This window comes from Callospermophilus lateralis, chromosome 7 (assembly GCF_048772815.1).
Source record: "Callospermophilus lateralis isolate mCalLat2 chromosome 7, mCalLat2.hap1, whole genome shotgun sequence".
NCBI classification, from domain to species: domain Eukaryota; kingdom Metazoa; phylum Chordata; class Mammalia; order Rodentia; family Sciuridae; genus Callospermophilus; species Callospermophilus lateralis.
The window spans coordinates 18,636,210-18,661,458 of record NC_135311.1 but is presented as its reverse complement, the minus strand read 5'-3'; the positions used below and the strand labels follow the sequence as shown (position 1 = coordinate 18,661,458).

General features: G+C 40.7%; 1 protein-coding gene across 1 annotated transcript in view; it reads right to left on the bottom strand.

Moving 5' to 3' along the window:
* The window catches only part of Spag17 (sperm associated antigen 17), a 194,555-nt gene that overhangs the window by 146,105 nt on the left and 23,201 nt on the right, over nucleotides 1-25,249 (bottom strand). Inside the window, exons 2-3 of the mRNA XM_076861963.1 lie at nucleotides 18,560-18,700; nucleotides 17,867-17,953 (exon numbers count right to left, since the gene is read on the bottom strand). Coding sequence (XP_076718078.1) covers nucleotides 17,867-17,953; nucleotides 18,560-18,700 — 228 coding nt within the window. The remainder of the gene's footprint in view (nucleotides 1-17,866; nucleotides 17,954-18,559; nucleotides 18,701-25,249) is intronic.

The window sequence follows — 25,249 nt, the reverse complement described above, 5'->3', positions numbered from 1 at the left end:
AGACTGTGGTCACTGCCTAACTAAACTATCTGCCTATCAGGAGGGCTTGCTCTTCTGAGTTTCCTTGTTCTCCCTAATCTCATTAGTTGGCTACAGGGTACATGCAGGATGTGTCTCCTGGCTGCCTAGAGAGGAAGCTCTGCGTGAACACACGGATGCTGTGATTTCTTGTAGGGCAGTGATTCTGCAGTGTGCCCTGTGGGCCACCCACCACAGAATCTATGGAGCCATCCTAAAGATATGGATTCCCTGGGATCTACCCCCATAACCCCAAGTTCAATCTCTAGAGGTCAGGGTCTAGGAGTGTAACAGTTAATAAGCATTCTAGGAATTCCTAAATAACCCTAGAGTTCAGGAACCAAGGTAGAGGTCATTTACATATCAACAAGAGGGGGGTCTAGTTTCAGTGCTAAAACGGAAGTCCCTGGTACTCAGGACAAGGGTCACTAGGGCAGTAAGTTCTAGGTAAGCCATCTCCAGGCCTCAGATCTACAGTGAAGGAACATCATCAGCCCGACCGTCCCCTTGCTCTGTTGTCCCCAGTTCTTCCAGCTATCTGCTGGTGGCCTTCCCAGAGCCTCATGTTCACCCTGGTTTCTGAGCCAATCCTATTGAAAGCAACAGAGGTGGCAATGTTCCCTCTAGCGGGTCATCTCTGATTTGGGATCCAGTAACCTGGTAATAAACCTTCTAGTATGATGTGCATTATTTGGTGCATGTTCTTGGCCGGGGCACTCTGCCAAATACATTATTTCACTGGGTCAGGGATTAAGGCAAGAGCCCAGGGACATGTGTCAAATGGACTTTAAATGCAGCACCGTGATTCTAAAGTCTGCTCTTCTAACCAATGTGATTCATGTCTGCCTCTTTTTCCTACCTTCTAGAATTGACTAATATTTTCCCCAGTGAGCTCCTTTCCTAGACTGAAACCCCCAATGAGCTATGAGCCAGGACACCAGTTTACACAGTTCCTTAGGCTCTCAGTTCCTTAGGTTCAGACTCTGAACCCTACCACTCCAGCTGCCTGGTTGAGGTTTCTGTCCAAGTCCTTTCTGTGGAGTCAAATCAGTTCCTACATGGTCTGACTATATCTCCAGTTGCTTTCCTTTCCTATCACTCCTTTCTAGATGCACTTCCTTCTGGGTGTTCATGAGTATGCTCAGGGCCTTTGCACATGCTCTCTCCTCTTTCCCTCCTTCAGAGTGTGGATCCAAATATCATCTTCTCAGTTTTGCCTCTGTGGATAACTCTACTGAAACCAGTAACCCTCTTCCCACTTCCCACCCTTGTTCCCCTTTTCTCCATAGCCTTGTTACCAACTAACATAACACATTATCTTTTTTATTAGTTCCCTTCCACAATTAAAAAGTAATTCCCTCAAGGACATTAGCTTTTATCTGTTAGTTTTTATTATTCTTTTTAAAACTTAAAACAGAGTAGGTGCTTAGTAGATAATTATTGAGTGAATTAATCAGATGGCCATTAATTTTACCAGTTGAATCTCTCATGAACTTTTTCTTTTTGTCTTTGCAGTCCTGGGGATCAAACCCAGGCCTCATATATGTCAGGCAAACATTCCACCACTGAGCCATGTTCCTAGTCCTTGGATCCTCTCCTGTTGTGATTCGGCCACACCTGGATTTTCTAGCTGCTCTGGATCAATTCTGAGTTACCTGGGGCTCTCTGGAGGGTGCACTGCTGAGCTGCTCACCCTCACACAGACACTTGTTCTGCAGTTGGACTGTCCTCGTGGTGAAATCCTGGTGATGATACAGTCCTGGTCTTATTCCCTTTTTACCATCTAACTGTTGAGATGGAACCATTCTTGGTTATGAATGAACTTGGTGCATATTTTAAGGATCTGCTTTTTCATTCATTAATCAGACCTTTAGAGAGCACCCATTGCATTCCAAATACTGGAGATTCAGAGACAAAACAAGTAGGCCCTGCCCACAGTGAGCTCTTAATTGAGTGGAGGAAATGGACTACGAGATGCCCAGGACCTGTGAGCAGACGGTGCTGTCAAGGGAGGGTGCTGAGCCATGAAAGGTACCTCATTCACACCAGACCAATCAGCAATGTTTTCCTGCAGAGTTACCCTTCAGGTGAGGTCAAAGGACCAATGGACATGGCTGTGACTGAGGCTAGGTGATGTGACATGAGGGGAGAAGAGGCAAGGGCAGAGTCCTGGGCAGAAGAGTTGAGGCCAGGGTATACATTTAGGAAACTGGAGAGTGGTTGCAGGTATGGGTGTGGGATAGGGGTGAGGTTGAGGCTGGAGGGAAATAACCAACAGTGAGACCACTGGGGGCTTGAACAACATGTTAAAAGAATTTTGTTTTCATCTTGAAAATCATTTAGAGACTCAGAGAGTTTTGACAGGCGAGCCACGGATCGGCTATGTGATCTTTTTGTGAGCTTAAGCATCTTACTTATCTTTAGCGACTGCTCATACACAGTCAAAAAACAAAACAACAAACAAACAAAAAAACCCAGGCTCTAACAGATGTGCTGGTAGCCCATGACAAATCTCAAACCCTGGAATACGGACTTCAGAGCTTACAGTCTGGACCTTGCCCTCAGCATTGGCTGTGATGAGTTCCTAGCGCGGGAGGCATGCATTTTTAGTATAGTAATTGGTCCAGAGTTTATAAAACAGAGATGACAGGTGCCTCTGGGTAAGCAGGCAGGCAGTGCCATCAACCTTGACCAGCAGGAAAACTGTTGGACCCTTCCAAGTGGAGAACGAGAGAGTTCATTGTAAACAGTGGTCTTCTTACTGGCCCAGTGAGCCATGTGTCAATACTGTGAGGCTGTGTTTCTCTGAGGTTAGGCTCAAAAGAACCTGGGTGCTTACTCAGCCATAAAGAAAGCTGGAATTGAGGCGTTTGCCAGTAGATGGGTGGAACTGGAGACTATCATGCTAAGTGAAATAAGCCAGTCCCCCAAAACCCAAGGCCAAATGTTCTCTCTGATATATGGATGCTAACACACAATAAAGGGTTGGGGGAAGGAGAAAAATAGAAGTTCATTGAGGAATGAAGGAAAGGGAGGGAGAATGGGAACAGGAAAGAGCAGAATGAATCAGACATCACTTTCCTATGTTCATGTATGAATACACAACCAGTGAAACTCCACACACGTACAGCCACAAGAATGGGATCCTTATTAGACTACGTTACACTCCATGTATGTATAATATTTCAGAATACACGCTACTGCCATGTATATCAAAAAAGAACAAATAAAAAATTTACTCAGCATTTGGAAACAAAACAAAACAAAAACAACAAAAAATTTGGTGCTTGTTCGTAAGATGGAAGTTGTGTTCTTGGATTCCCCTGAAGACTCCCCTGATCCCTATCAATGGTGCTGGAGTCTGGATTCAGCACTTTTAAACAGCCCCAGGTGATTTTGAGGCATACCACTGTAGGACCACAGGCAGGAAGAAAAGAGGAAAGGTTAGAAAAGGGAGGAGCTCACCCTGAAGATCTTCCTGCAGCCACCCTTCCCTGACTCCCTGGTCTGAGATTGCTGTTCCTGGTTTCACTGCCATAGACCCTGTTTACATGTCCCCAAGGTTCCTCCTGCCATGGATCCTCAATTAGCAATTCTGCACATGCACCCTTGGGCCCTGGATGATGGCTGGTCCTGTTCTATGACCCCTCATGGCACCTGAAGTATGTTTTGAAATTACTTGAGGCAAATGTTACCCATCCTGAATTTTGACAGTAGAGAGTCCCTCCCTTATCACAAAGAGTCTGAAAACAAAATTACATAATCATTTCACTTTAATAAATTCCATACTCACAGAACATCGCCAATAAAAACACAACTAAATGTCCAACATTAAAATTTTTGCTTATCAGGTTGACTATGATTAAAAATACAAAATCAAAGAGGGTGTGGTTAAATTGGAAATGTTAGAAAGAATGTGGATTGGCACAGACTGCCTCCAGTGAATTTTGACAATGTATGTCAAAAGTTTTAAAAAGATTTATATCCTTTCAAACAGTAATTCCAGTCCATGAAAATTTTTCATAAGGAAATAATCAGAGTCATAACTATTGGTAAACAGCTAAATTTAGCAAAAGGGGAGTGGCTAAATATATTATTGAATAGAAACATGCTTTCTACTAAATGTATATGGAATATATATTTAAAAAAATGCTGACATCACAATATGTGGAAAGGACATGATATAAAACATACGGGATTTCTATTTTGAACAACGTGGCCCACAATTCTGAGTGGTGGAATATCCCAGATGCTTCTTAAGTACCTGCTTACTACACGGGGCTGGGCTTTCTCTAAATTTTCTAAGTTTCCTACAACTAAACATGAATTGTTATTATAATAAAACAGTTAATGGATTCTATTTGCAACCTACAGGGTGTGCAGCACTTAACTGCTTTTATCAATGCCACCCCCTCCACCTCCACAGAATTCTTCCTGTGCTCTAGTTCCAGCATATTCCTCCCCTGCTCATGGTCCCCCTGTGCTCCCCATACCTTAAGGATGAAATGAACACTCTTAGCAGGGCACAGCAGGACCCTTTATGACCTTGCCTTGACCCACCTGCCAAGCCTTTCTCCTGGCTGCTCCCTCCTATTCATGGGGGATATGTGCCTGGGGAATTTCTTGGTCATTCCATGCCTTGTTATGTTTACTTGACTTTGCCTGGGCTGAGCCCTTTGCCTAGAATTCCTCTCCTCTCTCCTTACTTCATAAATTTCCCGTTCAGCTTTCAAGACTTTTTTAAAAAAACAAACTTAAAAAAAAAAAAAAAAAAGACCTTTCCCTTATAGAAAGAGGGTTGGGATCCTCAGCACCACATAAGAATAAAGGCATTTTGTTGTGTTCATCTACACCTAAAAAAATAAATATTAAAAAAAAAACTTTAGAAAGATGTAGGCATTTCTCTGTGCAACCGTGGCACCTTTCAAAACTTCTTTGTTGCCCTATGGTAAGGTGACTGTTCCTTTCCATCTCTCTGTTTTTCATTAGACTGAAAGCAGGTTGAAGGCTGGAATTAACTTTGTGATTGACACATGGTAAATGGCCAATAAAATATGTGCTGAATAAAATAATTAGCACACAAGTCAGATCTTCAGCAATGCTGTGCCTTGTAAAAGGGCACCCCGTGATGGGCAGGTGGGAGCTGACATCCAGCCAACCCTCCCATCCCAAACCAGGCTTGCTGAACGTCTGAGAAAACAAGCGCTGCTAGTTCACTAATTTTAGCAAATGACTGGTGTCATGGGAAGTGTTTACTGTGCCAAAGCTAAAGGGGGACTGAGCTGGAATTACAAGAAAAGTGTGGCTTGTTGGCTCTGGGAATGGAGGCCGATGTGTTCCGGTCGTGGAGCGAAGCAGATCTGCCTTGACACAGAAATCCCAGAATTCACAGTCACTTCATAATGATACCCTGATCAGGCCCCACCCCTGCTTTTCATCATCTTTTCTCAAATACCCCTAAGTCCCACATGCTTCTAGAGAATATCTGAAAGTAATTTCTGCCACTTCATATTTTTTCTTTTCTCTAATTTGCTTTATTATTGCATTTTGCAAGTTTATGCAAACTAGTATTCTAAAAAGAAGTTTTCTCTCTCTCTTTCTCTCCCTCCCCGCACCCCTCCCCTTTGTTTCTCTCTCTCTCTGGCATGGGGAATCATGTGACTGACTAGTAAAACCTAAACCCAAATTCCTGGGGACAAATAGGTGCAAAAAGAAGCTTGCATTTTGCATTGTGCCTTTAGGTATTTTAAGACATTATTTGATTAATAATACTACTAAAGAAAATTCCCGGAGTTTCCTATTTTGTTTAGATGAATGATTTTAAGCAGGTTGAAGTTCATTTTCACCTTTTTTTTTTTTTTTTTTTTTTTTGCAGGAACCATGACTTGGAGGGTTTGAAGTGATAGTGAGGAATGGATTTGGAGTCAAAGTGACCAGTCTCTGCCATTGTTAGCTACAGGCAGTATAGACTGTGAAAAAAAATACGTATGTGCAAGATATGCACAAAGAATTCCTTATTTAGAATACTGATCACTTTGCATAAAATTATTAACTATAACATTAAGCCAAAAAGAAAAATGTGAACTGGTGGAAATTAATGTGGGATATTCTCTGGAAGCATTTAGGACCTAGGTGTATTTTGAGAAAAGGCAAAACTAGGGTGGGGCCTGATCAGGGCATTATGAAGTGATGGTGAACTCTGGGATTTCTGTGTCAAGGCAGATCTGCTTTGCTCCATAGCTGAACACATCAGCCTCCATTCGTCAAAGTTTTCTGGTAACTCCAGCTTAGTTCCTCCTTAGCCTTGGCATAGTAAAATCTCTTGGAGACCCTTTCCTCTTTGCTGCATGAGAATAGCAACATTTAGGTCTACTTTACAAGGTTGCAGTTGGGATCAAAATATGACCTGGTATGTGAAACTATTTTGTAGTCTGTTAAAAAAAAATGAGGAAAATACCATATTTCAAAAAATCTTGATTCAGAAAAGACTGACAAACTGAGTGAATGGAACAAGTCTGGTTTTAACAAACTGGATCACAGTTGTGCAGCGATTGCTTCTGGTGACTTGCATCATTGCCCCAAGCCTCTGGCCTTTCTACCCCTACCCCACTCTCCCTCTACACATGTACAGGATTCAGCTTTTATCTGTGGCAAATAAATGCATGCTGAAAGGGCAACGGATATAATGGGCTAACACTCTGAAAATGCAGTTTCATTTCATTTAAACCGGGGTTTTATGGACATTGTGCCTGAATTCAACAGGCGGGTGTGGGGGCTATTTTTGGACAGGCAGAACTTCCAGCACCTCTTAAATCACATCACACGGCAATTCCCCGCTCCACCTACACACAGGGCGGGCCTGCATTCATAAAACAGGACGCTGGCCTGGGGTGAGACTGAAAGACTCTTTCCCCATCTGATGACTAATACTTGTCTCTGCCTTCAGAAGGAGAAAGCACTACATGCAAACCTCACCAACACATTTTCCTTTGCTTGCTCCAAAAAAGGGAAAAGTGCGTGTGTGTGTGTGTGTGTGTGTGTGTGTGTGTGTGTGTGTGTGTAATCCTCCAGTGATTGGAGAATCCCGAAATGAACCTCTATAGGAAACCCCTGATGATGTTCTGTGGATGATTTTGCATGGGAAATTGAAACAAGTTGGCAGGAAGAGGAATTCTTTCTGCATAATTCAAAGCAGACATTTTACTAGAAGAAAAGCAAATCAGAAATTTGCTGTCAGTCCTTGAAATTTTATTAGTTACAAAAAAGTAATATATTAGCCCCTTGCATTAAATCCAGACAGAACCTATCCTTTTCTTTCTTTGCCCCTCAGTGGTGTCCTAAAATGAATCTCTGAGCAGTCACACAGGACTAACTCCTCATAAAGGGTGCAGGACTCGGTGGTGGCCTGTGACTGTCACGTGTTACTGCACTCCGCTCTGCTTCATTGCAGCTCCAGGGGTAAATCAAAGGATAATACTAAGATTTGGGAATATCCGAAATGATTAAGAATTTCTGATAAATAGGATGATCTGCTTAAATATTTCCTGATGTGAAAGCATCCGTCCAGGTAGATGTTGACTTCTTCATATGAATTCTTGATAAAGGCTAAATCAGGACAACAATAAGCTTTTTGGTTTGGGAGTGTTTGGAGCAGGACAGTGTACTCTGCAGAGCATCCTACTGGCCGCGCTCGCCATCAGAGTTCTATAGATTCAAACAGTCTGAGTACTGTAATCCAAATAAGTAGGAAATTGAAATATGAACTTTAAAGAAGGAGGTTATTGAGAAACTTCAGTTTTTCTGGTTAAGAATTTTCTAGGACTGGTTTCCTATTTCAGACTACTTTTATGCGTGATTATCTTTGTTTGTATCTCCTGAAGGAATATAGAAATCATATTTTAGGCCACTTACATTACCAAAGCTTGAGGATTTTTTAAAGGCCAATCATATTTGTGAAATAGACAAATGAATAGATTTGCATATATTAAAATCTATGTGAAATTTACTTCTTCAAATTAGTATGAAGTGCCTCTAATATTCACCATAGTTTTTCAATAAATGTAAATGAATTTCCATCCAATTCTCCCAACTTATATTCACATTCTTACTTTCCTTGCAACCAAAGATTGAGGACAGAGTTAGAATTTCAGGAATAGAGGTCACACCAGAAACATGTAGAAGCATGAAAATTGTTACCATACTTCAATTCTAGCTAAGCTTTTTCTCCTTCTCGGGAAACAAGGCCTTCTATATCTTTGCTGCATCTTTGACTGTTTTGGTAAGCGTTCTGCCCCTCCCTCCTCTTTCCAATATACCCTGTCTGGGGACCATTACCCTTTTGGCTGAAAGTTGTGAACAATAATGAGGTCAGCCACAAAGCTCAATGGAGAACAGACTCAATTATAACCAGGGCTTTTACCTCAGACTCACTATAGGGTATCAACATGTCATGAAACAAGAGAAAACAAATATATTGTTTATAAAATTAGGGACTATGAGTTCTTGAGGACAGAGACCTTGTCTAATTCAATCTTGAGCCCACTTCCTGCCAAATAATAGAAACTTCATAAATGCCCTGAGTGATATCTGCTGTATGCAGGGTCAGCTGAGAGACTGGGAGAGGGAAATGCAAAAGGAAGATAATACCCAATAGTTACAGGATTCTAAGACAGTATTTTTCCAGACTTTTGTTTAAACATGTATTTACAGCTCCCCCCCCCCAAAAAAAAAAAGTACACCAGAAGCCACACATATACCTATACAGTTGAAATCAAGTAAATGTCTTTGCAGACCACTAGGTTATCACCGAGAATTAAAAGCTATTATATAAAATATGTAACCAATAAAAGGAAAATAGGACCACAACCAGTAGTACCTAAGGATGTACTACTGAATTCGGAAATGGTGCATTATTTACTTTTTGTAGTCGTTAACACTAATTTCATTAGTACTTAATTATCATGTCAACACTTTTTGACAACAAATAGTTCTACAATACTTACTATGTAAACTAACAGAGAGCCAGACTTAGAAAGATACTAAAAATATAACTTCTGACATCTTCTCTTCAATATCTTTCAGATATACAAGATTTAACCTATGCCAAATTATTCTTCCAAACTCCCTCCCCATTTCATCTTGCTGTCATGTTTTCTGCATCAGAAGATAATTTTATTCAGTTTCTCGAGGCACAACTGTGGGAGTTACCCCTTGTTCTTTCTCTCTCGCCCCTCACATCTCAATTAGCATCATTCTGCCTATTCTTCCTCCTAAATATTTCCTGAATCTGTATGCTCTACACTCTCCACCTCAGTACCCCACAGACCTACATGCCTGCCTCCTTCCCAACGGATCTTCACTCAGACACCAGAGTAAAACAGAAACAGATTGTGCCACTCTCCCTTCCAAAACCCTCGATGGCATCCTCTTTCCTATGAAGTAAAATGTAAATTCCCTCCTGAGGAGGACCTCCCGGTGGACCTGGCCTCTACACTCTGCACCTTCACACGCAGTCTCTTCTCACGCAGGCACAGCAGCCATCTTTCCACTCCTACTTCAGAGATGTGCACAGGATGCTCCCTGGGCCTGAATATTCTCCCCTCATGCTTTTCAGTTGGATCTTTGCTTCTTTCAGTTCATCTCTGCTGTGGTTTAGATTTGGTCTTTTCCCCTATGTAGGTCTATGTACTAAAAGCTTGGTCCCAGTGTGGCAATGACAAGACACAGTGGAACCTTCAAGAGGTAGGTCCTAATGGGAGCTGGTTAGATCTTTAAGAGGGATTAAGCTTTTACCCAGAGGAGTAACTTTTTTGTTCTTGAGGGAAGTCCCTCAAAAACAGGTTGTTACAAGAGAACCTAGTACCTCCTCTGAATCTTTCTTGCTTCCTTGGTCACACATGCTCTTTCTGTACCTGGCTGGTTCCCTTTCTGCTTTTTGTGGTGCAGCTAGGAGGTCCTCACCACAATAATGCCAGAGTCATGCTTTTTGGACCTTTCAGCCAGCAGAATGAAGGGTCAAATAAAGCTCTTTAGTTTATTTGACCCTTCATTCTGGTGCTGATCCAGCTGCGGGTATTTTGTTAGAGAAACACTAAATAGACTAAGACAATCTGTTAATACTCATCAGTCTACAATGTTTTCCTCTGTGATTGTCTCTGATTTAAAGTAATTACCCCAATTTATAACTGGGTAATTTAATTTATAACCGGCCTCCCGGCATCAATAGAAATTAATTAATTTTTACTTTTGATGCATGTTAAAATTAACGTATTTTAATGAAATAAATTTTTTATCCAAAAAATACCTAAAATTATCTTGTGGGAAATAAATTTAATGAACAAGAACTTTTTAATGAATGAGACCTGCCCTACCAGGTATAGAGCAAGCCCTGGGCTATTAGGAGAATTGACACAGATTTTACTGGTGACAGTGAACAAATCATTTACATTTCCTGGGTTTCCATTTCTCCATTCACACGACGGAGATAATATTCATATGAAGATTTAATGAGAGGGCTGGGGATGCAGCTCACTGGTAGAGAGCCTGTCCAGCATGTGCAAGGTCCTGGGTTTGCTCCCCAACAATGAAAGAAAATTCAAGGAGAAAGTGAGTATGAAATGCTCAAGGGTGAAAAAATGCTGTTTATACCTTAGGGTGTTTAGTCATATTTACCCTTTACGTGACATAACAAAGAAGAATGTATATCATTCTCCACGGGGTCCATGAAAACTAGTGTAACAGAACAGTGCAAATACTCTTTGATCACTCCTTCACCTTTCTTTTCCCCTTACCAAGTTAATTAGATGCTAGCTAATTATACTCTACTTAATGGAAAACCTGCTCATAATTTGCACACTCTGTTCATAGCAAACAGGTAGAAACAACCTGAATTTTTATCAGTGGGTGAGTGGATAAACAAAATGTGGATACAATAAATTATTCTTCAGAATTAAAAAAGAAAGGAATTCAGACACATGCTACACCATAGATGAACCTTGATGACACAAAGCTAAGTGAAATAAATCAGTAATAAGAAGATGATTCTGTATGATTCCACTCACATGAAGTATCTAGAGTTATCAATTCACAGAAAAAGAAAGTGGAATGGAATTGGGGTCACCAGGGCTGGGTGCGGGGTAGAAGAAATGGGGAGGTACTATTTACTGAATATAGAATTTCTGTTTGCAAGATGAGAACATTGTAGAGACTGGTTTTATAACAAAGTGAATCTATTTAACACCACTGAACTATACACTTGGACATGGTCAAGATGGAAAACTTTGTGTTATGCATTTTTCACCATAACAAAAATTTTAAAGATTGCTCATCTATTGTTTCTAGATTTTTCATGCTCCCACAAGTACAAAACTCCAGTAGTCACTGTGACCAAAAAGAGAAATTTTTTACAAAGTGCAAATAACAGCCAGTATTATTGGGCACTTACTCTATGCCAGGTACTAAGAATTTTATATTTACTGTCTATCTCATTTGATCATTGCTACTGCATTGTAAGGTAGAACTATAATTTATCCTGACTTTACAAAGAGAAAAGTAATAAACAAATCCCCGAATCAGCGAGAGATTTAAAGCTTAATTCTGTTTAATTAACAGTAGCTTGTTTTTAAGACATGTTAAACCATGACAAACACTTCCAGAATTTAAAGTATTTATCTTCAAACTTGTGTGTTATGCAAGTAGAAGGAACAGAGACTCTGAGTCCACAAGTTTTTTTTTTTTTTTTTTTTTAACCTGTCTGAGTTCCAGTTCCATCATTTCTAAGTTACCTCCCAGCAGGCTGAGAACAAGGCCACGTTAGCTGATATACATAAAGCATCCAGAATACAAGACTTATTTTCAATAAATGGTAACTATCATCATCACTGTATATAAACATGGATTACTGACAATCTTGACTTTAAGAATAAAATGATGCAGGGTTTCTAACTCCTTCCCCAGCATCCCTCTGATCAAGGTGGGTGCAACGGGTAGAACAGAAGGCCAAGACCTAGAGGAGAAGCTGTGGTGTGGAGGCCAGGCTTCATGGGATGAACCTTGCTTTATTCTTGTGGTTGGTCCACCACTTAACCCATGTCTGGAATTCTTGACTTGATTCCTGCTTTTCCCACTGCTCAAGCTTCCCAGCCAATGACCCAGACCTCATGGGTCACTGCTTAATCCCAGGCTCCTTAGCATAGGATTCCATACCCTGCCACCACACCCCCCCCCCCCCCCGCCCCCGCACTCCCCCCCCCCCCCCAGTGCACTTCCTTGCTCCTGGACTTCAGGCTGTTTGCCACAGTGGGCTTGGTCAGCAGCTTGTGCCCCAGGGCATGGTCAGGATTCCCAGCCCTTCCCCCCCCAAAGCTTTTGCTTGAGTGGTGCTTTTCTTTGAAAACAGAGCTCCAAGTTACCCATCTGAGAAGCAAACATATTTGCACCCTGGGAGCCCATTCCTAAAGCAATGGCGTCCTGACCTTCTGCCCTCTCTGAACGTGGCTTTCTCTGCTGGGCTGCTCTGGCCTCCTCCAGAATATGGAGGCTCAGTTGTTGGCACACTCCACTGCTCTTTTCCCCAGCTTGACAGAATTCATTTAGTCGCAACTCTTCATAACCTTTTACTCTGTAACAGTTTCTAGCACTGCTATTTCTCCTGTCTTCCCTTCTTTGGGTGAGAAAGACCTCCGCAGTCCAGATTCTGCAAAATAACTCTTAGGTTGTTTTTATAGTCCCAGAGTAGTACTTCTTTGTTACAGCCCAATATTCCTAAATTTTGTTCCAAGTCTCATTATTTTTCATTTATAAACATCAGGTTGTATTAATTGGTTCCAGCTTGAAAAATGTTCCATCAGAGGTTATTTTCTGCTATTTTGATAGTGGTTTCCAAACCTGGAGTGCTGAAGCCCCTGGTGCAGGCCACATTCTGCAGGCATCCCTGAAGGACTGATGCGCAACGGAAAAGATACGCAGGTTCTGGACTTGGCCGTGTGCTTTGAAGACTCTACTGGCCATAATAGCTTCAAAGAATTTCAACAAGTTCCTAAGACATGACCTTCCCTTTCCGAAAACCACGTTGGCCAGGCTTGCCTTAATCAAGCTGTGCTTTTCTAAGCATCCTTTTACTTGATCTCCTGCAGCAGTTTTTAATACTTTCCCTACAAGTGAAGTTAAACTAACTGGCCTGTAATTTCCTGGTGTGTCCCTAAGCTCTATGAAATAACGGCATTAGGTTGGCTACCTTCCAATTCTCCCAGAATTTTTTTGTTTTGTTTTAAAACGTAGGATTGAAAAGGCCAGGGAATGCTTCCTGCCTCCCAGCTCCTTCGTTTCTTCCATGACATACTGCTCTTTCTATTCCCAGTAGATCTGCCATTTTAATAACTTCAAACCTCTTAAATGTTTTCACATATTATTTGTTCCTATCTCTGAAGCATGAGTTTTCCATTTTTCATTTTGACAAGGGCCACCCCCTCAAATTTTAAGGGCTTACGATTTTATTGAATAGACTGTTAATTTGAGGTACCATGTAAGAAATGAGTTTCACGTTAGGAATCTGGAAAAGAGCATCAAGCTAGATTACAATTAAATCTGTGCTTTTACTTATGAATTATTATAAATACATGCTGGGAAAGACTGGAAAAAATATATCTACACATCCAGAAAATAGGAACCCCCAAAATGGAACTGATACATCTGAGCATACTAATCCAATGCACTAGCGAGGTGTCTTAAAAATGTGATGAAACGAATAAGATTTGAAGACATCACATTTGTATTGTGCCTCTTTTTAAAAAGCATTTGGTCTATTATTTTTAAACGTAAGAACAGAAAAATCTTTCCATATTTAATGATCTCCCAGTGGACCTATTTGTTGAGATATAAGTTCCTATTTTATACTGATATGAATAAATAAGAAAATTAATAATCATTTGTATTTGTAAAAATGTTTCATATCACATGAACTTTAGGGTTGTCCAAGTCCTTTATTGTAGAAAAACTTTGAAAATTGACTGTTTTGAAAAAAGTTAGCCATGAACTAGGGCATGAAAACTTCTTTGTATTCTTTATGGACAATTTTGTTTTCAATAGTTTTTTTTTATTTTTTTGTTTATTCAGGGACATAATTTGTCTTTTCTAAGTATGTCAATGACAGGCGTATAAACCTCAGCCTGCATGTGGATGGAAGCTCAGATCCAGGTAGGGAGGAGTGGTGATCACCACCATGAAATGAAGGGAAACATGGAGTGGAACCCCAAACATTTAGGACTGGAGGCTCCTATTTCAGATTCATTGGAGAAACAAACAACTGCCCCACGGGTAACCTTTTCTTTCTAATTTATCAAAGTCATAATGTCAAGTCTGAAATTTGCACACCTATCTTATAGTGCTCATGAACTATGTATCAGATTCAGTCACATGTGGGAGAATCTTTGGATTTATGGTACACAACCTCTTTTATCAGGATGTTTCAATTGGTTTTGAATGACTGTTAAAAGTTTCCTTTTAAATTATGGTCGTAAATCAGTATATCTGTAAATGAGCAGGTCAATTTCTCCATGTGGGTCATAAAAAATATTTGTGCATATTTAGCAAGTAAAGTTCTAGTGTTTGAAATATTTTCTTATAGATTTCCCACTTTAGGGTTTTCAAGTTATAATTAAAATACCTACAGGATTTATCTTTCCTATTTAGTGCATATTGTACCTTGGAACTACAGGATCTGTACATGTTCATTCAGTCTTCTTCCATTCCCCTGGCTTTGCTTGGCCTGCTCCCTTTTCTTAGCATACCCTCCCCTACATGTAGGTGTTAAGGTGAAATGCTTTGAGAGAGATGAAAGAGAACCGGGTTTATGGTAAAGTGGAAAAACTTGAGACTATGTGTTTAACCATGGTTAAGTCCAAGTACTTTCAATTTCTAACATAACACTTTACCTGTCCCTCAAGGACTTCCCTATTTTACATTGCATTATTCACTCATTTAACAAATATTTATTGGACACCTACTATGTGATAGGATTATGTACATATAGTTTCTCAAGGTTAGAGTCTGTGATGTGCATTTTCTTTTCTCTCTCTCTCTATTGAATAGGCAGTGCTTGGGAAAGCACTACTTGCTAATAGTTGGTAAAACTGGCTAATACATAATGCAGGCAGTATCTGTACATCCATTTTTACATGTGGTCACATCCTTGGCGAGGACATGTGTATTGGAAATGGTGCTTAAATGCCAGTGTGGGATCATCCTCATTCATATTATTGAATAATAACAATAAAGTAATAGCTGGCACTTCTGAGAATACACACAAAGGAGAATATTCTCTTCCCATTCCTACCTGAGTGCTCAGAGTAGTTCCTGCTAGAGAAAAACACGGTTTTCAAAAAGGGAAGGTGAATGAATAAATGAGCTGTAGGGAAGTCTCTGTGGAATTCCATTAGCACAAATCTGAGCAGGTTTTTCAAAGAATGATGGTTTATAAATAAAGACTCTCTCATATATACAATATCATGGCTAGATGAAATTCTAAGGTTTCAGGGGAAATTACACAATTTCAAATGAGGCTGTGTGTACACAACACCAAACCATCCAAATGAAACCTTGAGCAAATCACTCAGGAATGTGGTCTTTGCTAGCCCAGACATTTCGAGTCCTCAATGGAAATGTGTAATATGGTTCTGACATTATTTTACTACTCATGGATAAACCAAACTGTGGTGAAATCTCACTTTAATTGGCGGCTCCTAATCAACCGCAGGCTAGAAGGCCTGGAAGCCAAATTGGTTAATTGTGTTTAAAGTAAGAACAACTAGGCTCTGAATTAAGGCCAATGAGAGTGTCCTACAAGCAGAAGTAATTATAAGCATTTAATTGCATTGCCTTTATGATATTTTGAAGCCCCCTCTGCCCCCCTGCCCCCCGCAAAGCTGGAGGTCTAAAAAGAAACAGGACTCCATGAATTTCCATGTATCAAGCAATTTTGTTAGAGAATCTCTTCCCTCTCCATTGAGGAGTTTCCTTTAGGAGCAAGACACCCTAAATAGATTTCCGAGGAGTTTACCTGTGTCAGGTATCACATTGGGACACACACATGCAAGACTGTAAACAGAAAGCAGGCTGTCTGCATGGCTTGAAAGCCCAGATGTTCTAAAAGATTTTGCCTTCTGGAGCTCTTGCATGGCCACCATTCATGACAACCCTGGTACTTTGTGGGCATCACCAGTGGCCTTTCAGCTTACCTGGGGTGAGGTACCAGGCAACCGAGTTCTTGGAAAGGTCCTGAGTGTGGAGGGACTGAGGCTGGGAATATGCCCTCTTCCCTAGTTGTCTAGTCTGTTCTCGGCTGGTGCTGAGCAGGAGCCTGTGTTTATTTTTTGTTCTTTATCATTTTTGCTCCAGTGATTGATGTTAAGGAATGTCTGGTACACCCAAGTTCCGATCTCTATGGGGCTCCACCCTCCCTTCCCTTTCCTTCTGGAACCATTCAGAAAAGGGTATGTGAGCGGGTGTGGGAGGCTTATTGCCCAAATGCTCCACTGGAAGAGTGTGGGAGAGCCAGATGTGAGAGGGACCTCCCCTGAGTGAAGAATATGCAACCAAGAGTCCCAGCACAGATTGGGGAGGAATGATTCTCTAACTTGACTCTGGATTTGTAGCATTGTGCTATCCCACATCCAAGTCAAAATGCCCATCCACATTAAACGTCAAAACTGGCCTGTTATCATCTCTGATTTTTCACTGAGCATCTTTGAAGAAGAAAGAATTCTTTGGGGGGATAATTGATCCCAGGCCCAAGAATTGGATATGAATGTCTACGGCCACTTCAGAAGAAATATCCCAATATTTTAAACCCAGGTATCACACAAGGTTTCAACCAAAACACACACATTTAGAACATCGTAACAAAAGATAGAAGGCATGCTATTTGACTCCTACAGCCAAGAGAGTGTTTCCCATGGGAATGGGAGCAATTTAGCAAGAGTTAATACCATAGAATTCACAGTAACATCAATTGTGAATAAATATAGTGACACTTGGATAAACTCAGAGAGTGCTCAAGCAATACTACAGAGCTCATTATAGAATCATCCCAGAGCTGAAAGACATAAAAACTTTATTAGTCATCAACAGGATAAAGTGCAAACAAATTGGCCTCAGAAAGATCCAAAATAATCTTTGTTTTATTTTTTGTGTTTGACAAATTGTGATATTCCAATCAATCACTGGATTTTTATAGTTTCTTGTAAGCTATAAGATCGATGTCAACAAGGCAAGGGGAGAGAAAAATCTCATACTGAGCATGAATTCTGAGCACTATGCACAAGCCAGACTTTTCAATTGAGTAGCTGCTAGAAATGGGTGGATTTTTTCAACTTGACGAGTATCACAATTTTCACATTGATTAAAGTTGGACGTAAAATGTGCACACGCTGATGGGAAACAGTTTCAGCCATGGCTCTGTCTTATACAGGAAACTCTTGTTTCTTTTGTGAAACCAACACTTAGAATTGCATTTATAATGACTCCCTTTGATACCATCACCTACTCAGTAATCATCCTGAAAAAGTGTGAATCAACACTTTTGTATATAACAGTTTCTTACTTATATGTTTTTAAATTGGACACAGCCATGGTATAAACAATCTGGGACAATTTTATTCCTAAGAAGAATTTTGCTCAAAAGGAGGCAGATTGTTTTGTCTATGTGACTATCAGGAACGGACATCTTCAATTAGGAACAGGAGTTGACTTTCAAAAGACAAAATGAATGAAAAAAGGGTTGCTATCATATCCTTACTTCAATCCTCATTTTCTGAAAATTAGAGAACTCTCTTCAAAAAACACTTTAACTTACCTCATAATATAATGGAAGATTACTCACTATAGGCTTTTTTGCCTTTTTAGATGGTATGGTTCCAACAAGTTCATTTATTTCATTGATCTGCAAGAGATTTAAATTTTCTTAAAAAGAAAGACTCAGAGAATACTGAGAATCATGCAACAACTTTCAAACCTTGGGGTGACTTGAGCAGTTGGAGAACCTTGTAAGAAGGAGGGGCCCTTAATTACCTGGGAAGTTTGCAGCCACCCAAATAAGCTTTTAGTAATTGCATGGGCAAGTGCCACCTGACAGATCTTCTCTGTGGTCACCCTCCTCTGACCTCTGACAGCTATATTCTCTGTTGCCTGGCTTCACTTGCCAGTAAGTCATGGACTTTCTAGGAACTTCATTTAGTCTAGTCTTTGGTTATTACTGAACCTTTTATTAAATAATTCCTCACAGAACCTAACATGGTGCCTGAAATGGCCTCCGAAATCTTTGCCAAATGAATGTGTTGAGTGGCTGGCCTTAATGAATGAAAATTACTTCTTCCTGATCAAACGCTTCAAATTTATTCTAACTATATGTTTATTTAAAGTGATCCATCCATCCACTATTGCAGAATAGTGCAAGCATGTGATCAGTTCATTAATTTTATGATTTTAGCCCTTATTTCAAGTAAAAAGTCTCTGAGGGGTGTTGTGGTGGGAAGGGACGAAAGGGTACCTGCTGGAGGATGTCATGCCAGGACGCCATGCTGAAGAGTCTGCGCTGAGGGGCTTGCACAGCCAAGGTGAGGGCTTCAAGGAGAAGATCATCCTCGATCTGGTTCCCAACCACAAAGGCAATGGAGGCCTTCCAGTCACTCTGTTGCAAAATCAGATGGAATTCAATGCTCAGTGTTCATGACTGGGTGATTTTGTGTTAAAGGCTTCTGCTGTGAAACAGGATATTTTTTTCTGTAACTCTTACCTTAAAAGACTGGGTTGACCTTGAGGTGTATGTGGGTCTTTGACCAAAGTAGTCACAAGGGGGCAGTATTGGGTCAAATTTCATGTAACTTGATTTGAAACCAGTTTTCTGGAGAAACTTTTAATTTTTATTTATTTATTTTATTACTTAAGGAAGATCATTTTTTTTAATTAAAAAAATGAAATTTTAACTAGTATGCTTCCCAAGAATAATGTGGTATTGGAAATCAATAGTTCATTTCTTTGTCTCAGAGTGATGTAGTAAGAGAAGCAGGAATGGGTTTTATAACCTGGTACCCTGAAGATTCTAAATAGTGTTAGCAATATAGAAGGAGCTCCAAAAGCAATTGTTAAATGTTGGGTAATAGCGAGTTGCCAAATGGGAAGTGGAGCCCATCTTTCTCTTCTAATGTAACACAAGAATATTTTTGTTAATTCACAAAGGGGTTCTTTCCAACTCGAGGAAAAAGGTTAAAATATTATACTTGGATGTGAAATTCTGTGTCAAATCATTTTTAAAAAGTTACAAAAGACAATGATCTCATTCAGCAATTTCTTTTTTTTTCCTGGTTGTTATAATTTTAATTTCTGTTGGGAAGCAATTCCCTGGTAGATTAAGAACAGAGTTCAATGAATTACCCACTGTGTGGTGCCGGAAGGCCTGTCATGCTTTTGAATACCAGCAATCTTAAGGGGAGATGGAACACACTGCACATGACAAAGGGCACTCTAGCCTTGTGGTCCCTCTGGGCCTTAGCTTCCCCCCTAGAACAAACGAAAGGTTTGGATGAGGGCAGTGTCTAAGCTTTCCTCTTGCTCCTCTCTAGAGATCAGATTTAAACAGAGTAAAACCTACTCTTGGTGGATGCCAAAACAATGTCTAAGAAGATTTGAAGAGGTCACACAAATTTAGTGAGATGTCTAATTTTGTGTGGTTCTCTCTGGTTTCTGTCCAGTTCATAATCAGGTTGATGACAGAACTAGGGTATAGGTGGGAGGAAAGACCTCGTGCAAATTCTTTCTTACCACCAAATAGTGGTTGTCCTGAAATGCTTCTTATTTTTTCCATGGAAACTTACTACCTAACAAGACCCATCCAGTTTTCAATATCACCAAAACATAACCACATGTAGAAGCACAAAATGTATATTTTACTTACAAAGCATGGCTACGTATGCATGGGTGTGTGCAGGGAGGTGTTTTGACTCTGAGTTTATTGAGTTCAGAACATTCTTTTTGTATGTTAATTTGCCCGTAGGATGATCAAGCAGCTTTTTTTTTTTTTTTTAATGTTCTGGTTCTACAAAGTAAGTATGCTATTTATAATGCATTATTTAGGAAAAAAAAAATCTATCATCACAAATGCCCTTTCCTGCGTGGCATGGTTTTCTTACCTCTCATCTGCTCCCTCCCCAAATCTGCTTCTATAGTCATCATTGAAGGAGAAAAACCTCTGTCTTTCTCACAGTAAAGTACACATGGGTCCTTGGAAGGCAATGCCTCAATATTCTTGGCAGTTACATTTTCCGACACTGAAGATTTTAACGACTACCTCTATGCCTTCATCCCAGTACCCCCTGCAAGTTTCCTTGCCAATATTTGAAAGTGGATAGTGACAAGAAGAGGCTGCCTCTCAGCCCTTTTGGAGACAATTCAGAAAGAAGACATTGTAGTCCATCACTACCTATCTGAAAATATCTGGCATCAAAGGCAGGTGTTGACCATTGCAGACAGAAACAAAAAGAAAAAAAGTAGGGAGGAGGAGGAGGAGGGAAGGAAGAGGGAGCTGACAATTATTCCGAATCTGCCATGTGCCAGGCATATGTTATCTCATTGACTTTCTAAGTAACCCCACTGAATAGGTGCACTAACACTTTATAGACAGAAAAACAGAGGTCTGAGGAAGTAAAACAACTTGCTCAAGGTCATTTTGGCAGAACCTCCTGGAGACTACCTGGCTTACAGCTTTGTGATCATTTCAGTAGAGTTTTGGGAGCAAGCTGTTGGACTCAGAATGGCTTTCCACGATCCTTAAATCGGATCTGACGAACTACTTCATCATATTGCTATCTGTCCCATGTTACTGATAGATGAACATTTCTTTTACAAGTTAGTGTGTAGAGCCTTTAAAATGATGAAGCAATTATTAAATCATCATTTGGTCACTTTTTTAAAAAAATTATAGTTTTACAAAAGTTCAGTGATCTTGTTTCTTTTGCCCCCGCTGCACCTTAACATGAGATTGTTTCTCCAATTCATGGTGCTATAATGAAACTTGTGGGATCCCCAAAGTCACCTTGAAACAGCTTGCCTCAGCTAGAATAGGTCCAGAATTATTCAGAACTCTCTCTGAGACCCCCTAGGGATCCAGGCCACATCTGTCCATTTAAAGGGTTCTGAAGGGGTTTCAGGTCATATCTATCTATTTAAAAGGTTCTGAAGAGTCCCATGGGGCCCAATTTTCCATCTATATTCTGTTGACCAAAAAGTGTCTGCTCCAGAAATTGAATCCATTAGGCAAAATAGGACTCATGGAAGAGTTTGTCAGAGCTGTGGTTTGATTTCTAATCACATTGCTACCTAGGTAAGCATGAAGTGGAGCACGCAGACAGTAATAATCAAAACAAGAATGCCTGGAGAGAAGGATGCACATACTGCATACCACAGCAGGGGGCAGCCGGATGCAAGGAAATGCACCAGGGTGGAAGAATGAAAAACAAGCCATTTCCCATGTCAAATGGGGAAGAACTGCTAAATAATTATGCTCCCCAAATATAATTTTGGAATCTTTCTCTTGGTATCCTAGAGTGACCGTAGGTTCCAAATTTCTACCAACTGGCAGCAGTTGTAGAAATAGGAAACTGTTTAGAATAAATAAATAAATTAGATTTGGTAAAATACTGTTAAAAACACCCCTCTACCCACAGCATTCCAATATGCAGTTAAACAGAGTTCTTAAATTTAAGCTCACGGGAAAGGAAGAGAATTTAGTGTAGAGAAAGTAAGTATTGACCATTGGGAAGAGAAATGAAAGTGTAAGGTGTGTAACCCCATTAAACACACGTGTAAGTACAACAGTGCTCCTATCTGTGGGTGAATTTGTGTAAGACAAGTTGAAGGAGTTCGGGTATAATGAGCATGCACGGAGAGAAGGAAAAAAGTCATTAAAAAAAACTGCACTGGGTGTATTGCATGGTAGAAGGAGAGGGTTTTAGTCTGGTACACTCAAACACCTTAGGAAATAAAACAAGTTCTCTATTACCTGGAGGCATATATTCTACATGATTATTGCTGAGTCTTGCCCCTGGCAGTTATTGATAAAGTCATTCAAAGGATGGAATGAAGTCATGTATGGACACAATCCATTACCTTTTATTTACTTTACCAGTCTCACCTAATTTGAAGCCTGGCAGGAGGGCGTCTTAACGCAAACACTTACATAGTAGTCTCCTAAGGCAAGAAAGTATTCTGTAAATGCAGAGAACCTGACCGGCTCACACAAGTCTCCTGTCGCAGAGACATTGGGGAGATTTTGAACTATTTTTCTTTCATGTCATACATATTCTCTAGATTTTAATTAGGCATTCCAGGATTCTAATATAATTACAATAAAAAACTTTTTCAAAAACAAGTGAAATGCTGCTTTTGGATAATGGCATTGTGATCTCTTCCTTCTGGTACCTCAAGTGATCTGCTCATCTAGGGAAAGTCAATGCCGGCAGCCCAAGCTCCCTTCTGCTGCCTTTGCTAGCACAGGAGGCCTTGCTGCCTGAGAGATCCCTACAGGCCTCCACTCAGGGCTGATTAGGGTCTGACGAGCACCTGTATTAGGGAAGGCTGGGTAAAAGCCTCAAATAGAATCAAGGCGCAGTTTTAAAAGTTAGGTTTTATTAAAAGCTGTTTAACACTGTACAGAGATGCAAACCTGTCCTTTATGTCAATACTCCACTGAAAGGATGACCTTTTTGTTAATTAGATTTATGGCCAAATGGATGGGGACTTGTGAATGTCTTTCTCATACTGCGTTTTTCTTTCAAAAGGAGTCTTGGATCTCCATCAGCAAATGAGTGTTAGTGTGGGCTTTTGGCCAGCAGAAAAAATATTTTTATTACATAGAACTGACTGTTACAACTGTATTTGTTAAAAAGGGATTCTAACTGCAGGCTAAGTTGAATATATATAGGCTAAATAATGGGCACTTGTTGTCATGTAATAAACAAGACCACTGTAAACAATCAGGTTCACACTTACCTAACTCTCCACTAAACAAGTACTTATTATTATAGGCTCGTCTCTGATGGTGTACTCCTCAGAATTCATCATGAAAATTAGTTTGATGTATCATCATTATACTGTGAAATAAGTCATCCTTATTTAGGAATTGGTTCATGTGGCTGTTACATTTTTCAACTAGATTACAAACTCTTTAGGTAAAAAATTATGTTTTATATACTTTGGCACCTTGTGGTGCACAGTAGTGAACAGGAAGTAGAGTAGGGCTCCCTATGTAAAGTTCTGTTGATTGGTATTTTAAAGCCACAGAGTAAACTTGGACACTGAGGATTCGGCCCTCAGAATCATAAGGCACTGGAATGGAGCATGTCAGGAAGTTGCTATAGTTCATAGCCCCGAGGTTTCTTAGCAGGAGAACACACTGTACCTGATCTGAGGGGATTCACACCAGGGTTAGTGACAAGGACTTAGGGGACTGGGCACTGGAGCCATTCCTTTGGAAGATAAGTTTCCCTGGGAGTGACTTAGACAAGCAGCCAGATGAGAGGGGAGAGAGCAGCTCCTTCAGATAGGAGGGGGAAAGCCTAAGACTCATTATCAACCTTGTCTGCAGAACCACTCCTCCCTTCTCTTTCCCTCTTTCTGCCTTTCTCTCCCATCTCCCAGCCAAATGGTCGCTGATGGCCTGCTCCCTTCCCTTTCCCTTACCTACTACCAACAGGCTACCCGCTCTGTGATTCCTTTCTCTTTCAAGGTGCCTTGGAAATTCTTACGAGCTTAATTCACAGTGAAAGAATATTAGGGTGAGAGAAGGGACAAAGAATGAAGCAGCATACAGTGTGAGTTGTCTAGGGGCAGACTCTGGGAAAGGGCTCCAGTCCTCATGCTGCCCACGGCCCATGCCTCCCCAGTCTTCTGACTTTCATCCAGACTGTGCTGGCATCAACTGCCCACAGCTCTTCCTAACCCTGATCTGTGAGGCTGCCTCAGAGACATGGCCTGCCACACATGGAGGGAGGAGTTAAAATAAAGGGATGTCAAATGCTATAAATCACAGCAGTTACCTGGAAACAGGTTCTTAACCCTTTCCCAGCACCAGCCCAGGGAGAGCTGTAGATTTAAGGTTGACTTGGAGACTTTTGATTGACAAAGCCAGGGCTTTTGGTGCACAGTAGTGAACAAGAAGTAGAGTAGGGCTCTCTCTGTAAAGTTCTCTGAGAAAATACTGAGGAGGGCAGAGGAGCTCTCTCCATGTGCTGCACACACATCCCAGCCAATACAACTCTGCATCAGGGTGCTGTGGGGATTGTTGGTTAAGGTCTGCTGATGTTGCTTCAGTGATAGCTCAGGCTTAAGCATTATCCTTCCAGATGGGCTCTATGAAAAGCAGGTGACAAGATGAGTACAGAAGGGCTACTCTGAGAGGAGCAGGGGCAATCCACTCCCGGGCTTTTCTTTCCTCTGGATCATTCCTCTACATTCCCACTCAGGTATCTGCACACAGAGGCCATGTGATATGAAAGGTCCCCAGGCATCCCCTACCTGTGGGCGACAAGGTTCTTCCACACTGCTATGACCCTTTGGAGGGGCAGAGGACATTGTGGCATAGTGATTAGGAGAGTCTGGGTTCAGAGGGCAGATTGCCTGGATCTGAATCTCAGTAGACCAGTGGAGAATCCTCTGTGCCTCATGCATAAATGAAGATAATGATTGTTGTGAAGACTGGAATCCTACAGGAAGTTCTCCTGAGCACAGCACCTAGCAGTAATCAGAGCTGACATCACGAGTATTATTTGGCAGTAATGTATGTGTGTGTGTGTGTGTGTGTGTGTGTGTGTGTGTGTGTGTGTGTAGGGGCGGATTCTGCTCTTATTAGGCATTAGAACAAACACGGTTATTCCAAACACACTGCTTCAAGTGTGGAGAACTTATGGTGAACCAAGAAAAAAAATCAAATAGAATATCAACAATTGTGCCATTAAAAAAGCAAATACTGGGGCTAGGGATGTGGCTCAAGCAGTAACGCGCTTGCCTGGCATGCGTGGGGCGCTGGGTTCTATCCTCAGCACCACATAAAAATAAAATAAAGATGTTGTGTCCACCGAAAACTGAAAAATATTAAAAAATTCTCTCTCTCTCTCTCTTTCTCTTAAAAAAGCAAATACTTTGAATAATTGAAAAATAATTTGAATGACTCTCAGTTTGTAAAATA